The sequence below is a fragment of the Jaculus jaculus genome, chromosome 2 (assembly GCF_020740685.1).
Source record: "Jaculus jaculus isolate mJacJac1 chromosome 2, mJacJac1.mat.Y.cur, whole genome shotgun sequence".
In the NCBI taxonomy this organism is placed as follows: domain Eukaryota; kingdom Metazoa; phylum Chordata; class Mammalia; order Rodentia; family Dipodidae; genus Jaculus; species Jaculus jaculus.
The window spans coordinates 12,941,037-12,957,020 of NC_059103.1; the positions used below are offsets into that span (position 1 = coordinate 12,941,037).

General features: G+C 50.1%; 1 protein-coding gene across 3 annotated transcripts in view; it reads right to left on the reverse strand.

Annotated features, from left to right (window-relative positions):
- Window positions 1–15,058, reverse strand: part of Stx1a (syntaxin 1A) — a 36,022-nt gene extending 20,964 nt beyond the window's left edge. For 2 of the 3 annotated variants that reach the window (XM_045143703.1, XM_045143704.1), the window contains exon 1: window positions 14,979–15,057. In XM_045143703.1, the coding sequence (XP_044999638.1) occupies window positions 14,979–15,008 (30 nt within the window). In that variant the 5' untranslated portion in view covers window positions 15,009–15,057. Of the gene's footprint in view, window positions 1–14,978 lie in introns of all 3 variants that reach the window. The other variant, XR_006635761.1, reaches the window with a different exon arrangement.
- Window positions 15,059–15,984: the final 926 nt, after the last annotated feature.

Genomic DNA, 15,984 nt, shown 5'->3' on the forward strand with positions numbered 1-15,984 from the left:
TGGCTTAGTGGTTAAGGTGCTTGCCTGTGAAGCCTAAGGACCCAGGTTCAACTCCCCAGTACCCACGTGGTGGTGCGTGCAGAGTTCCTTTGCAATGGCTGGAGGCCCTGGTGCGGCCATTCTTTCTCAAATAAATAAATAAGGGCTTGAGAGAATGGCTTAGCGGCTAAGGCATTTGCCTGTGAAGCCAAAGGACCCAGGTTTGATTCCCCAGGACCCATGTAAGCCCAATGCACAAGGTGGCACATGCATCTGGAGTTCGTTTGCAGTGGCTACAGGCCCTGGTGCACCCATTCTGTCTCTGTCTTCTCTCTCTCTCTGCTTGCAAATAAATAAATAATAAACTTTTTAGACAAGCCCAATGGACTGGCCTTTTTTAATGTAAGACAGAGGGAGAGAGACAGAGAGAGAGAATGGGCGTACCAGGGCTTCCAGCCACTGTAATCTAACTCCGGATGCATATGATACCCTGTGTACACGTGCAACCTTGCACTTACGTAACCTTGTGCATCTGGCTTACGTAGGACCTGGAGAGTCGAAACATGGATCCTTAGTCTTCGCAGGCAAGTGTCCTAACCACTATGCCATCTCTCCAGCCCACAAAAAAAATTTTTTTTTCTAAAGCAGAGAATGAGCTGGGCATGGTGGCTTGAGCCTTTAATCCCAGCAGTGAGGAGGCAGAGTTCAAGGAATTCACGTAGTGAAATCCAGGTCAGCCTGGGCTAGAGTGAAACCCTACCTTGAAAAACCAAAAACCAAAAACCAAAAAAAAAAAAAGAAGAAGAAAAGAAATCCGAGAATGAAGCCGGGCGTGGTGGCACAGGCCTTTAATCCCAGCACTTTGGAGGCATGAGGTAGACGGACTGTGGAGAGCTGGAGGCCACCCTGAGACTGCATAGTGAATTCCAGGTCAGCCTGGGCTAGAGTGCGACCCTACCTCAAAAAAAAAAAAAAAAAAAGAAAAGAAAAGAAAACAAGAAAGAAAGAAAATCGGAGCATGAGTCTGGTATTCGTTTGCAATGGCAAGAGACTCTGTCACGGCCACGCATACATGCATGCATACGTACATACATATACACATACACATGCACCTGCAAATAAATAATAAAAGAAAAAGAGGGGCTGTCTGAGAGCTTTTCTGGAGGCAGCTCAGAGGGGCTCCTCTCATCTACAGCTCACACCTCCTCCACCAGGAGCTAAAATAACACTCCCCTCCTTCTCCCCAGAGTGGCGATGACCTCCTCCAGGAGGCTGCCTCTCCTCCGCCAAGCCCACCCAGAGACAAGGAGCAGCTGGGAGCCACTGTCACACTTAGAGACTAGGCGGGGCCTGGAAGCTGAGTCACGAGAACACTTCCTGAGGAAACTGAGGCACAGCACAGCCCGGAGAATCCCTTGTTCCCCCTTCTGGGCAGCTAACCAGGTGCTGAGGTGGAGTGGGGTGGGGGTTTGTGCCGTGCCTGCGCTCGGCTACCCAGAGAAGGATGGGGAGGCTGGTAAAGGAGGAACAGGAATTTTCAGGCTGGCTTTCTAGCAAAAGGCACGTACATGGTGAGACATGTCTGTCGTCATCGTGGCATTTCAGAGGCCAAGGCAGGCAGTTTGTGAGTTCTAGGTCAGCCTGAGTATGACAGTTAATCTTTTTTTTTTTTTTTTTTTTTGAGGTAGGGTCTTGCTCTAGCCCAGGCTAACCTGGAGTTCACTATATAGTCTCAGGGTGGCCTCAAATTCACATCAATCCTCCTAATCTGTTTTTTAAAAAAATATTTTATTTTTATTTATTTTATTTGAGAGAGCGAAAGAGAGAATGGGCACACCAGGGCCTCCAGGCACTACAAACGAACTCCAGACGCTTGCGTCACCTTGTGCATCTGGCTTACATGGGTCCTAGGGAATCGAACCTAGGTCCTATGGCTTTGCAGGCACACACCTTAAAAGGGAGGCTGAGTAGGATTGCTGTGAGTTCAAGGCCAGCCTAAGGCTATATAGTGAATCTCAGGTCAGCCTGGGATACAGGGAGACCCTACTGAGAAAAAAAAGTGTGGGGCCAGAGCGATTACTCAGTAGTTAAGGGTGCTTGCTTGCAATGCCTGGTAGCCTGGGTTCAATCCCCCAGTTCCCACATAAAGCCAGATGTACAGAGTGGCACATGCATCAGGAGTTCATTTGCAGCTGCAGGAAGCTGCGGTACAGCCATACTCACTCTCTCTGTCTCAAATAAATAAAAAAAAATATTTTAAGGGACTAGAGAGATGGCTCAGCAGTTGAGGTGCTTGCCTGCAAAGCCTAAGGACCAAAGGTTTGATTTCCAAGGATCCATGCAGAACCACATGCACAAAGTCGTACATCTGGAGCCTGTCTGCAGCGGCTAGAGGCCCTGGTGCGCCCATTCTCTCTTTTAGTCTGCCTCTTTCTCTCTGTATCTGATAAACAAAATGTTTTAAAAATAAATAAAATTTAGGCTGGGGAAATGGCTTTGTGGTTAAGGCACTTCCCTGCAAAGCCAAAGAACCCAGGTGCGGGTCTGGAGAGATGGCTTAGCAGTTAAGGTGTTTGCCTATGAAGCCAAAGGACCCAGATTCGATTCCCCAGGACCCACGTAAGCCAGAGGCACAAGGGGGCGCATGCATCTGAAGTTTGTTTGCAGTGCCTACAGGCCCTGGTGTGCCCTTTCTCTTGGTGTCTGTGTCTCTCTTCTCTCTTTGCTTGCAAATAAATAAATTCAAAAAAAAAAAAAAAAAAAAAAAAGAACCCAGGTTCAATTCCCCAGGACCCACATAAGCCCGAGGCACAAGGGGGCATACGTATCAGGAGTTCCTTTGCCGAGGCTAGAGGCCCTGGTGGATCCATTCTCCCTCTCTCTCAAATAAATGAAGAAAAAATTAGATTAAAAATAAACAAATATTACTTGCCTGTGGGGGGGATAGGTGGGTGGGTGGGTATGGTGTGTGCGCATGTGTATGCAGCAGGGTCTCTCACCACCGTAAACAAATACCAAGTGTTTGCCTCACTTTTTTGTTGTTGTTCTTTCAAGGCAGGATCTCACTCTAGCCCAGGCTGATCTGGAACTCACCCTGTAGCCCACCTTGAATTCAGGGCTATCCTCCTGCCTCAGCCACACAACAGCTGGGATTACAGGTGCAAGCTACCACACCTGATGCTCTTCCTCTCTTTCACACATCCTGCTGATGTCCAATTTCTTCTGGTGGATTTTGTTCCTTAATCCCCAGTTCTCAACCCTGGTCCATTTCTAGAACACATTGGTGCAATTTAAAAAAATCCATGTGAGGGCTGGAGAGATGGCTTAGTGGTTAGGCGCTTGCCTGTGAGGCCTAAGGACCCCGGTTCGAGGCTCGATTCCCCAGGACCCACGTTAGCCAGATGCACAAGGGAGCGCACGCATCTGGAGTTGGTTTACAGTGGCAGGAGGCCATGGCGCGCCCATTCTCTCTCTCTCTACCTCTTTCTCTGTCACTTTCAAATAAATAAATAAATAAATGAACAAAAAAAAATTTTTTTTTAAATCCATGTGAGCCAGGAGGCAGAGATAGAAGGATGGCTGTGAGTTCAAGGCCACCTTGAGACTACATAATAAATTCCAGGTCTGCCTGGGCTAGAGGGAAACCCTACCTCAAAAAACAAAACAACAACAAAAATAAATGAATAAATAAATAAAAACCACGGGGAACTGTGGAGATAACTCAGCACTTATAGGCACTTGTCTGAAAAGCCTTCCAGCCTGGGTTCAATTCCCCAGTACCCATGTAATGCCAGAGGCACCAAGTGGTGCATGTGGCAAGGTGCCCTGAAATGCCCATAGACTCTCATTTTCTCTCTGTCAAATAAATCAATAATATTCTTAAAAGTCCATGTATAGGCCGGGCGTGGTGGCGCACGCCTTCCATCCCAGCACTCGGGAGGTAGAGGTAGGAGGACCGCCATGAGTTCGAGTCCACCCTAAGACTACATAGTGAATTACAGGTCAGCCTGGGCTAGTGTGAGACCCTACCTCAAAAAAACAAAAAACAAAAAAAACAACCATGCACAGGAGGCTGGGAGTAGTAGTGCACGTCTTTAATTCCAGCAGAGGCAGGAGGATCCCCATGCGTTGAGGCCACCCTGAGACTACACAGTGAATTCCAGGTCAGCCTGGGCCAGAGAGAAACACGACCTCAAAACAAACAAACAATAACAACAACAAAATATCCACCTATAGGGCTGGAGAGATAGCTTTGCAGTTAAGATGCTTGCCTGCAAAGCCTCAGGATCCATGTTCAACTCTTTAGATATCTCATAAAAAAACCAAAACCTGGAAAATTCTTGTTTGTCTAGAAATCATCACTAAGCAGCTAGGGCGTGGCTCAGTGGTAGAGCTCCTGCCTAGAATCCCCAGTGAGGGGCTGGGGGCATGGCTCAGTGGTGGAGCTCCTGCCTAGAATCCCCCAGTGAGGGGCTGGGGGCGTGGCTCAGTGGTAGAGCTCCTGTCTAGAATCCCCCAGTGAGGGGCTGGGGGCGTGGCTCAGTGGTAGAGCTCCTGCCTAGAATCCCCAGTGAGGGGCTGGGGGCATGGCTCAGTGGTGGAGCTCCTGCCTAGAATCCCCCAGTGAGGGGCTGGAGGCATGGCTCAGTGGTACCATGTTTATGTGGCAGGCACAAGGCCTGGGGCTCCCTCTCTAGAACCTTAATACAAACCCGCCCTCTCACTAGGGCATGGTGGCTCACACCTGTAATCCCACCATTTGGGAGGCAGAGCAAGAGAACAGTTAAAAGTTTGACAGCCTGAGCTTCACAGCAAAACCTTTGTCTCAAAAAACAAAACAAACAAAAACAACTTTTTTAATAAAAAAAAAAATCATACAAGGGCAGGACAGATGGCTTAGCGGTTAAGGCACTTGCCTGCAAAGCCAAAGGACTCAGGTTCTATTCCCCAGGACCCACATAAGCCAGATGCACAAGATGGCACATGCGTCTGGAGTTCGTTTGCAGTGGCTGGAAGCCCTTGAGCACACATACTCTGTCTGTCTGCCTGTCTCTCTGCCTCTTTCCCTCTCTTAAATAAATAAATAAATAATAATGAAATGTGGGTTTTTTGTTTGTTTGTTTTGTGCGTTTTCTGAAGTGATCCCAGTGATCACGTGTGCCACCACGGCCCAATAAAATGTTTTTTTTTTTTTTTTTTTAAAAAACACCTGCCAAGCCAGGTGTGGTGGCGCACGCCTTTAATCCCAGCACTCCAGAGGCAGAGGTAGGAGGATTGCCGTGAGTTCAAGGCCACCCGGGGACTACATAGTTAATCCCAGGTCAGCCTGGGCTACAGCGAGACCCTACCTCGAAAAACAAAAGCAAAAAAATTCCACTTCCAGGGAGGAATCTGGTCACTCCGGCTGTTAGAACCTGCCGTGGCCTCCAGAAGTTGAAGGGCTGACCCCCAGCATAAGGACAGAGGAGAGGACCCCACCCAAGCTACTGTGGGCAGAAAGCCAGAAACTGTCCCTAAGGGATATGGGGGTCAACTCAGGGGGTCTTCCCACCACAGATTTCAGGATTCCAGGACACCATCCCTCCAAGAAGCTAGTCTGATTGCTGCGAAAGGCGCAGAGACTGGGGGATGGCGGCAGGCCAGCAGGAGGGGTTGATTCATCACAGTTGAGCTGGCTCTCCTGTCTGCCTGGAGGGCTATTTTTTTTTTTCTCCCTTTCTCTTTTTAATGACTAATCAAAGTCAATATCACTAGTACAGAGAGGCCCAGAGCTCGAGTCAGGGGTGTGTGGAAAGAGGCCAGGCTCAGTCTCCTGGAGAGCAAGCTCTTCAATCCTGCCAACACCCTTGTCCTACCCTCCAGGGCTAGGCAATCCCGGGGTTAAGGCCTCCCCATTCAGGCCCTGTGAGACCCCCAGAGACCTCAGGGCGACAGCTGGGGCCTTAGAAAGGGGCTGTGCTGTGTGACCTGAGATTAAACCCCTAACTCTTTCGGAACCTCACTTTAATGCAGACTCCCACTAGATGGTCTCCTAAGAGCATCTAAGGAGGGAGACCTTACCCTAAGGCATATTTTCATTTTCTCTCCATACCAGCTCCACTCCCCTCCCCCCAGGTAGGGTCTCACTCTAGCGCAGCGGACCTGGAATTCACTAGGTATTCTCAAGGATGGCCTCGAGCTCTGCCTTCTGAGTACTGAGATTAAAGGTGTGTGCCACCACGTCAGGTTACCATTTTTTACTGTTTTACTCTAAGGCTTTCTGCTGTTTTTTTTAATATATATTTTATTTTATTTATTTATTTGACAGAGAAAGAGGGAGGGAGGGAGGGAGAGAGAGAAACAGAGAGAGAGAGAGAATGGGCGTGCCAGGGCCTCCAGCCAATGCAAAGGAACTCCAGACATGTGCGTGACCTTGTGCATCTGGCTAACGTGGGTCCTGGGGAATCGAACCTGGGTTCTTTGGCTTTGCAGGCAAACGCCTTAACCACTAAGCCATCCCTCCAGCCTTGTTTTGTTTTTAACCAATTTTGTAAAATATATTTTATTTATTTATTTATTTGAGAGGAAGGGGGGGAGAGAATGGGTGCACCAGGGCCTCTAGCCACTGCAAATGAACTCCAGATGCATGTGCCACCTTGTGCACCTGGCTTACGTGGGTACTGGGGAATCGAACCAAGGTCTTTTGGCTTTGCAGGCAAGTGCCTTAATTGTTAAGCCATCTCTCCAGCCCTTAAATCTATCTTTTATTTATTTATTTCCAGGTAGAGAGAGAGAATGAGAGAGGGAAGGCATGTGACAGGGCCTCTTGCCGCTGCAAACTCCAGATCCATAACACCACTTTGTGCATCTGGCTTTACATCAGTACTGAGGAATAGAACCTGGGCCATCAGAGTTTGCAAGCAAGTGCCTTTAATCACTGAGCCATGTCTCCAGGTCAGTTTGTTTGTTTGTTTGTTTGTTTAATTGTTGTTGTTTTTGTTTTGTTTTTCAAAGTAGGGTCTCGCTCTAGCCCAGGCTGACCTTGAACTCATGGTGATCCTACCTCTGCCTCCCGAATACTGGGATTAAAGGCATGTGAAAACACGGCTGGGTTTTTTTGTTTGTTTGGTTGTTTTTTTTGTTTTTGTTTTGTTTTTTTTTTTGGTTTTTCGAGGTAGGGTCTCACTCTGGTCCAGGCTGACCTGGAATTCACTATGTCATCTCAAGGTGGCCTTGAACTCATGGTGATCCTCCTACCTCTGCCTCCCGAGTGCTGGGATTAAAGGCGTGTGCCACCATGCCTGGCTTGTTCTATTTGTTTTTTGAGGAAAGGTCTCCCTGTAGCCCAGACTGACCTGGAAATCACTCTGCAGTCCCAGGATGGCCTCTAACTCACAGCGAGATCCTCCTACCTCGGACTCCCGAGTGCTGGGACTGAAGGAGTGTGAAGCTTCCCCAACCTCTTCATTTTGACACAGGGTCTCACTCACTGGGTCACCTAGGCTGTCTGTGAACGCAATCTGTAGCCCAGACTGGCCTTGAATTTATAATCCTCCTGCCTCAGACTCCTGAGTTGCTAAGGGTACAAGTCTGGCTCTATTTTTTCCTCTTGGGCTTCCACATTCTAGCTTTTTTTTTTTTTTGATTACCCTCTCTCCTCTTATGAAGTTCAGCTCTGTCTAAGCTACTCCCAGTTTTCTTCCATTGACCGGCTCCAACCCTCCTCCTGTATTCACTCTGTGCTTCCTGTCGTAGGTCCCTTGTGTGATGCAGGCACAACATGTAGATGGTCAGCATTCTGGTCCAGTTCCAGGGTTGGTCAGCTCCAGAGGTTTCCAGAAAAAAAAAAAAAAAAAAGGAACCAGACCAAGTTGTGCATACCTGTATTTCCAACACTTGGGAGGCTAAGGCAAAAGAACTGCAAGTTCAATGTTACTGTTGGCTACAAAATGAGGCCTTGTCTCAAAATAAACAGTAATGGGCTAGAGAGATGGTTCAGTAGTCAAAGGTGCTTTCTTGCAAAGTCTGATAGACCGAGTTCATTTCAATGGCAAGAGACCCTGGCATGCCCATTCCCTCTCTCATTCTCATTCTCATTCTCTCTACCACTGCTTGCAAACAAACAAATATTTTCAGGGCTGGAGGAATGGCTTAGCAGTTAAGGCATTTGCTTGCAAAGCCAAAAGACCCAGGTTTGATTCCCTAGCACGCACGTTAGCCAGAAGCACAAGGGGGCGCAAGTGTCTGGAGTTCATTTGCAGTGGCTGGAATGCCCATTCTCTTTCTCTGTCAAATAAATAAATAAAAATAAAATATTTAAAAATATTTTCAGCTGGGTGTGGTGGCTCACACCTTTAATCCCAGCACTGGGGAGGCAGAGGTAGGAGGATCAGTTAGTTTGAGGCCACCCTGAGACTACACAGTGAATTCCAGGTCAGCCTGGACTAGAGTGAAACCCTACCTTGGGGGGAAAAAAAAAAGTTAAAAAAAAGTAAAAACCAAGCCTAGTGGCTCACCTAGTACCTGGAAGGCTAAGGCAGGACTATTCTTCTGTGTTCAAGGTCACCCACGGCTACATAGTGACCTCCAAGCTAACCCTCACCCTGTCTCAGCAAACAAAAGAAAGGAGCACAGCATATAGGTAGGGTACACCTTCCTGGAAGGCAGGGGCAGGAGGATGGAAAGTATGAAGGCAGTTTGGGCTACAGAACGAACTCCGGCCAGCCTGGACTATGTAGCCAGACCCACCTTGTTTCAAAAACACCAACAGGGGGCTGAAGAGATGGCTCAGTGGTTAAGGCACTTACCTGCAAAGCCTAACAACCCAGGTTCAATCCCCAGTACCCATGTAAATCCAGGTGCACAAAGTGGCACACGGGCTGGGCGTGGTGGTGCAGGACTTTAATCCCAGCACTCGGGAGCAGATGTAGGAGGATCACTGTGAGTTCGAGGCCACCCTGAGACTACATAGTGAATTCCAAGTCAGCCTGAGCTAGAACGAGATCCTACCTCGAAAAACAAAATGGGGGCTGGATAAATGGCTTAGCGGTTAAGGCACTTGCCTGCAAAGCCAAAGGACTTTGGTTCCATCCCCAGGAACCACGTAAGCCAGATGCATAAGGTGGGGCATGCATCTGGAGTTCACTGACAGGCGTGGTGGCACATGCCTTTAATCCCAGCGCTCAGGATACAGAGGTAGGAGGACTGCTGTGAGTTCAAGGCCACCCCGAGACTACATAGTAAATTCCAGGTCAGCTTGGGCCAGAGTGAGACCCTACCTCGAAAAACAAACAAAAAAACCTGAAGTGGCACATGGGTCTGCACATGGGTTTGTAATGGCTAGAGGCCCATTCTCTCTGCCAAGAGTGGTGGCACAAGCCTTTAATCTCAGCACTTGGGAGGCCAAGGTAGGAAGACTGCTATGAGTTCAAGGCCAGCTTGAGTCTAATTCCAAGCCATCCTGAGCTAAAATGAAACCCTACCTTGCAAAATAAAAATAATAATAATAATAATTAATTAATTAAAAAAAAAAACCAGGGCTAGAGAGACAACTCAGCAATTAAGGGGATTGCCTGTGAAGCCTACCGACCCAGGCTTGATTCCTTGATTCCTTGAGTACCCACATAATGCCAGATGCACAAAGTGGTGCATACATTTAGAGTTCATTTGCAGCAGCTAAAAGGCCTGGCATGCCCATTCTGTCTGTCTCTGCTAGCAAATAAATAAATAATTCTTTAAAAATTACCCAGCAAGAGTTGGACATAATGGTAAATGCCTTTAATCCCAGCACTCAGGAGGCCAACGTAGGAGAACTACTGAGAGTTCAAAGCCAGCCTGAGACTTACACAGTGAAGGCCAGGTCAGCCTGGACTAGAGGGAAAACTTAGTTTGAAAACAAACAAACAAAAAACCAAAAAGAGTAAAAGAGGGGCTGGTGACATGGCTCAGCAGTTAAGGTGCTTGCCAGCAAAGCCTAAGAACCCAGGTTTGAGTGCCCAGTGCCCAAGTAAAGCCAGATGCACAAGGTGGTACATGCATCTGGCATTTGCTGGCACTGGCTAGCGGCCCTGGTGCACGCATATTCATTCTCTCTCTCTCTTTCTGTATCTCTTTCCTTGCAAATAAATAAATAAAATATTTTTTTAAAAAAAAAAGAAGAGTAGAGCCGGGCGTGGGGGCGCACACCTTTAATCCCAGCACTGGGGAGCCAGAGGTAGGAGGATCGCTGTGAGTTCCAGGCCACCCTGAGACTCCATAGTGAATTCCAGTCAGCCTGAGCCAGAGTGGAACCCTACCTCGGAAAAAAAAAAAGAAAGAAAGAAAGAAAGAAAGAAAGAAAGAAAGAAAGAAAGAAAGAAAGAAAGAAAGAAAAAAGCCAGGCATGGTAGGAACGCCTTTAATCCCAGCACTCGAGAGTCTGAGGTAGGAGGATCACTGTGAGTTCCAGGCCACTCTGAGACTACCTAGTGAATTCCAAGTCAGCCCGGCTAGAGTGAGAGCCTACCTCGAAACAAAAAGCAAAAACTAGGGTTGGAAAGATGGCTCAGCAGATAAGGCTCTTGCCTACAGACCCTAAGGACCCAGGTCCAGTTCCCCAGTACCCATGTAAAACCATATGCATGAAAGGGCACATGCATCTGGAATTCGTTTGCAGTGGCCAAAGGCCCTGGCCTCTCCCCATCTCTCTTTTCTCTCTCTCTCTGCTTGCAAATAAATAAAAATATTATAAAAATAGGCCTGTAGGGATGGCTTAGCAGTTAAGGCATTTACCTACGAAGCCAAAGGATCCAGGTTCGATTTCCCCTGACCCAGGTAGGCCAGATGCACAAGGTGGCACATGCATCTAGAACTCATCTGAGGCAGATGAGGTGCACCCATTCTCTCTCTCTCTCTTTTTTTTTTTTAATTTTTATTAACATTTTCCATGATTATAAAATATATCCCATGGTAATTCCCTCCCTCCCCACCCCCACACTTTCCCATTTGAAATTCCATTCTCCATCATATTACCTCCCCATTACAATCATTGTACTTACATATATACAATATCAACCTATTAAGTATCCTCCCCTCTTCCTTTCTCTTCCCTTTATGTCTTCTTTTTAACTTACTGGCCTCTGCTACTAAGTATTTTCATTCTCACGCAGAAGCCCAGTCATCTGTAGCTAGGATCTCTTTCAAATAAATAAAATTTTAAAAATAAAAATAAAAATAAAAACCAGGCGGTGGTGGTGCACGCCTTTAATCCCAGCACTTGGGAGACAGAGGTAAGAGGATACCTGAGAGTCCAAGACAAAAACCCTGAGACTATATAATGAATTCCAGGTAAGCCTCAGCAGATTGAGACCCTACCTCAAAACAACAACAAAATAAATAAATAATTTTAAAAAATCTTCAGGGAGGCCTGAGTTGGGAGGATGAGGTTGGTAGCTGCTATGTGTCCCAGATAAAGTAAGGACCCTCCAAGCCTCTTCCCTGCGGTGACCTAGGATCAGTCTTGACCCTCAGGTCATCCTTTACCTCCTGTTCCCTGAGGGGTTAAAGCTTCTGATTTCTTTTTCTTTCTTTTTTTTTTCTTTTGGTTTTTCGAGGTAGGGTCTCACTCTAGCCTAGGCTGACTTGGAATTCACTATGTCGTCTCAGGGTGGCCTCGAACTCACCATGATCCTCCTACCTCTGCCTCTGGAGTGCTGGGATTAAAGGCGTGCGCCACCACGCCCAGCAAAGCTTCTGATTTCTGAGGGCCTATCTACAGGGCTAGGGTCCCTCATTCCCTGGCCTCCCACTGTCCATCTGCAAATGTGGGAGAGGTGGGGCTGGGGAAGGCTGGAGGGCTGGGCCCCGCCTGCAGAGCCTCGAGGAAGCATGCCAGCTCCTTCCCCAAGTGTGACTTTTATAAATAAGCTTCCATCTCCTTCCTTTCCAAATGTGGTGGTGCTGGGTGGGGGAGGAGGAGGCTGAGGAGGAGGAGGAAGGAGGTAGAGGGAGGCAGGGAAGGCTGGGGGCACTGCACAGCTGCTGGGCCTGGCTTCTCTGTTCCTTGGGACCCTTGTGTTTTGTAAAATCTGACTCCTGGGGTTCAAGTACTCCCCCAAATGCAGAATCAGTCACTATACTGGGGACCTCATCTTGAGCCCTGAAAAGCTGGGTTCTAATTTTCCTCTTTCCTTCCCTCCCATCCTCCTTTGATCATTCGTTCCTTCTTGACAGTCTCATGGGATCCAGGCGGGCCTTGAACTCCTCCACTATGTACCCAGAATGGCCTTGAACTCAGGTCCTCCTGCCTCTACCTCCCTAGTGTGAGGACTGCCAACATGAGCCACCTCCCTCGTCCGGTTTTTATTTTTATTTATTTATTTGAAAGTGACAGACAGAGAAAGAGGCAGAGAGAGAGAGACAGAGAGAATGGGTGCGCCAGGGCCTCCAGCCACTGCAAACGAACTCCAGACGCGTGCGCCCCCTTGTGCATCTGGCTAACGTGGGACCTGGGGAACCGAGCCTCGAACCGGGGTCCTTAGGCTTCACAGGCGAGCGCTTAAACGCTAAGCCATCTCTCCAGCCACCCTCGTCTGGCTTTTACAGTGCTGGGGATGGAACCCAGGATTTCGTGCATGTTAGGCAAGCACCTTACCACTGAGCTGCATTCCCAGCCCTGTTCTGTTTCTTGGGACAGGCAGCCCAAGCCGACCTCCAGTTCACTATGTGGCCGGGGCGACCCTCACCTCCTGCTCTAGGGTTACAGCCCTGCACCACCAAGCTGAGGTTATGTGGCTCTGGAAACGGAACCCAGGACCTCATGCATGCGAGGCAAGCACTCTACCCACTGAGCTGCAGCCCCCCGTCTCCTGTTTTTCTCGTTCCTTCTCGCAAACAGGAGCCTTGGGTGAGATGGAAAGAGATTTCTAGGAATGGTTGTGCCTGCTCTCGAAGACTGCGTCGCCCTAGCCAGAATGGAGTCCTGGAATTTCCCTCCACGCTATAGACCCTCCACTTGGGAACAAGGTCAGCTTGTGGCCTGGGAGGGGGTAGAATGCTTTAAGAGGAAGCTTGGACAATTTAAAGTCAGGCCAGGCATCTCTATACAGGACCACTCAGGCTCACGGGTGGGGGGTTGGGGGGGGGGGATAAGGAGGACAGACAAAGTTCTGAGTTCAAGTTCCTTACAGCCCAAGCTCTCCTGGGCACCATACAAGCGAGCTGCTCTTCCTCTCTTCCTCAGTTTCCCTTCCAGACAACCACCTTAACCACTGAGCCATCTCTCTAGCCCCTCAGTTTCCCTTCTAGGAGAGAGGCTGAAGGCTGATCAACCAAAGGCTTCCATCACACAGAACAGCAAAACAAAACTTGTGTTTCCCCCAGTCCACCCGAACCCCTCCTATACCCTCATCTGATGCGCCAGGTACTGCAACATGGGCACAGCTATGCACCCTGCCACCTAAACCAAGACACCCTGTCTGACCCAATGTGGCACAGGAGCAGGGCATGAGGGCACACGCCTGTCGTCTACCACTCATGACGCTGGGGCAGGAGGACTGCTGAGAGTTTGAGGCCAGCCTGGGCTACAAAGTGAGACCTGTCTTCCCCCTCCATACACACACACACACACACACACACACACACACACACACACACACACACACAACACTGGCACAGGAAGCTTGAGGGCAGCCACAAGGGCTGGCGGCGGAAGTGTTTGGAGACCATATATGACATGAGAGACCGCTTTCTTCCTTTGAAGCCACACGGGGTTTACCCCAGGGGCTGGGCACAAGGCCAGGAATAACACAGGTCTGCAGGTACACGGGGGTCTGTCTGCAGGTGCAGCCAGGAAAAGAAGAGACCAAGAACACAGAGGATGGCCCCCGCGGCGAGGGGGACGGACCCAGGCACAAATTGCAGACAGGACAGCTGAGGGGTCAAAAGCCCAAAGACAGCGTGAAACTTAAGTGGGGCACAAGAGAAGGGTCCTGGGGCTGTCACCACACTGAATGGGAGCTCCCAGAAATCCATGGGTGGGGCTTTGCCAGCAGGATGATCAGCTGGTGGTGGCGGGGGGGGGGGGGTTCCGATTGACACTGAACTTGGTATAAAACCCTTATTCCCCTCCCACATTCAGGCTTTATTCCTGCAACATCTCTAAGGTCCCAGGAAAGAGACTCGTGTGTTTAAAGAGCAGATGGCCGGGGTCTCAATACTGGGACACAGTGGACACTGTGGAAGGTGACTTAAAAACCTTTCAGCAAGCTCCAACTCGACCCCCTAAACCCCGCCCCAGGAGCCACACCCCAGGGGCCTCCTAGACACAGGTAGAAAAAAAAAAATAATACAAACAGGTCTAACCTGGGAGATGGGTATTAAAAAGGCCAGCCTGGGTGGACCAAGGGGAGACATGGACACCAGCACCCCATTCCTTAATCCGGGTTGGGCCAGAAAGACCTCCAAAGCGGCCGAGGAGGTTCGGGAGCCACAGGTGATGGGAGCCACAGGTGATGGGGCGCCCCGGGAGGCAGGACACCCCCCCCCCCCGCCCAGCCGGCAGCCGCGTCTCCGCAGCGCGCCCGGGGCGAGCGGGGGGCGCAGGAGGCTCGGCCACCAGGGACGCGCGCGGGGCAGTGCAGGCCGGCGACGGGCGGGCGGAGGACACAGGTCAGGCTTTTGTATCCCGCCACCAACCACCCCAGGAGAAACCCTCCGATCTCCTTCCTGAAACCCCCGCCACCAAAACCCAAAGGGTACCACCGAAAAGTTCTTTCTCCAAGACCACCAGGCACCCAGACCCCGGCCCGCGCGTGCCAACGGAGCCGAGCCCGCGCGAGCCCGTGACCCCCGAGCGCATCCGAGGGGCGGGACCCCGAGATGGGATGGGGGGTTGTCCCCAGCGTGCACGGTTCCCTCCCTCCCGGCTTGGTTGTGCAGTGTGTGTGTGGTGGGGGGTGCGCTCCCCGGAGGCCACCAGAAAACGGGCGGAGAGCGTGCTGCGGGGCGCGCGGCGAACGCAGGCGGCGGGCGGCAGCACTCACCGCGCGGAGCTCCTGGGTTCGGTCCTTCATGCTCCCGGGAGTGGCAGCGGCGCCGGCTGCAGCCCAGTGAGCCCCGCATGCGCGGTGGCCGCCCCGCGGCTGCGCAGCGCCAGCCCGGCCCCGCCCCGGCCCCCGGGACCCCTGGGCCCAACCCTAGATGGCCCCGCCCAGGACCCCGCCTCCACCCCGTGGGGAGTCCAATGGGTTGCCCTCCTCACCACACTCCCCTCCCTCGATGCCGCCGCTCAGCATCCTTACTGTATAATCTAAGACCTCGGATCCTGACCCTCCCAAAGCCCCTCCCTCCAAGCCCTTCCCGTCCCCATGACTTACTGGAGGTTGGAGCTCCTTTCTTTTTATTTCACTTCTTTAAAACAATTTTTTAAAAAATTTAGGTCTTGAGAGATGGCTTAGCAGTTAAGGCTCTTTTGCATGGGCAAAGCCAAAGGGCACAAGTTCGATTCCCCCCGTACCCACGTAAAGGCAGATGCACAAGGCGGCACATGCATCTGGAGTTCCTTCGCAGTGGCTAGAGGCCCTGGCGCGCCCATTCTCTATCTGCTCCTTTCTCTCCCCACCCATTTCTCTCTCTCAAATAATATATATATATATATATATATATATATTTTTATTTATTTGCAAGCAGAGAGAGACAGAGAAAAATTGCTGGCCTCTCCAGCAATTCTTATTATTGATTTTGACTTTACTGTTATGGATATTATTATTTTGGTTACTAAGACTGAGACATGTAAAAGCTCCTTAAGTCGCCACAACTGGCCTTGAGCTCCCCACCGTCTTCCTCCACCTCTGCAGTATTGGGATTACCAGTGTGCACCGTGACATTGGCTTTGACATCCCGTGTGCGTGCGTGCGTGTGTGCGTGCGTGCGTGCGTGCGGTATATGCAAGTGCAGAGACCGAATGAGGACGGTGTGGCCCTTGCTCCCTCTTCCACCTTATTTCCTTGAGACAGAACCTGTCGCTGAACCTGAAGCTCACAGTATTTT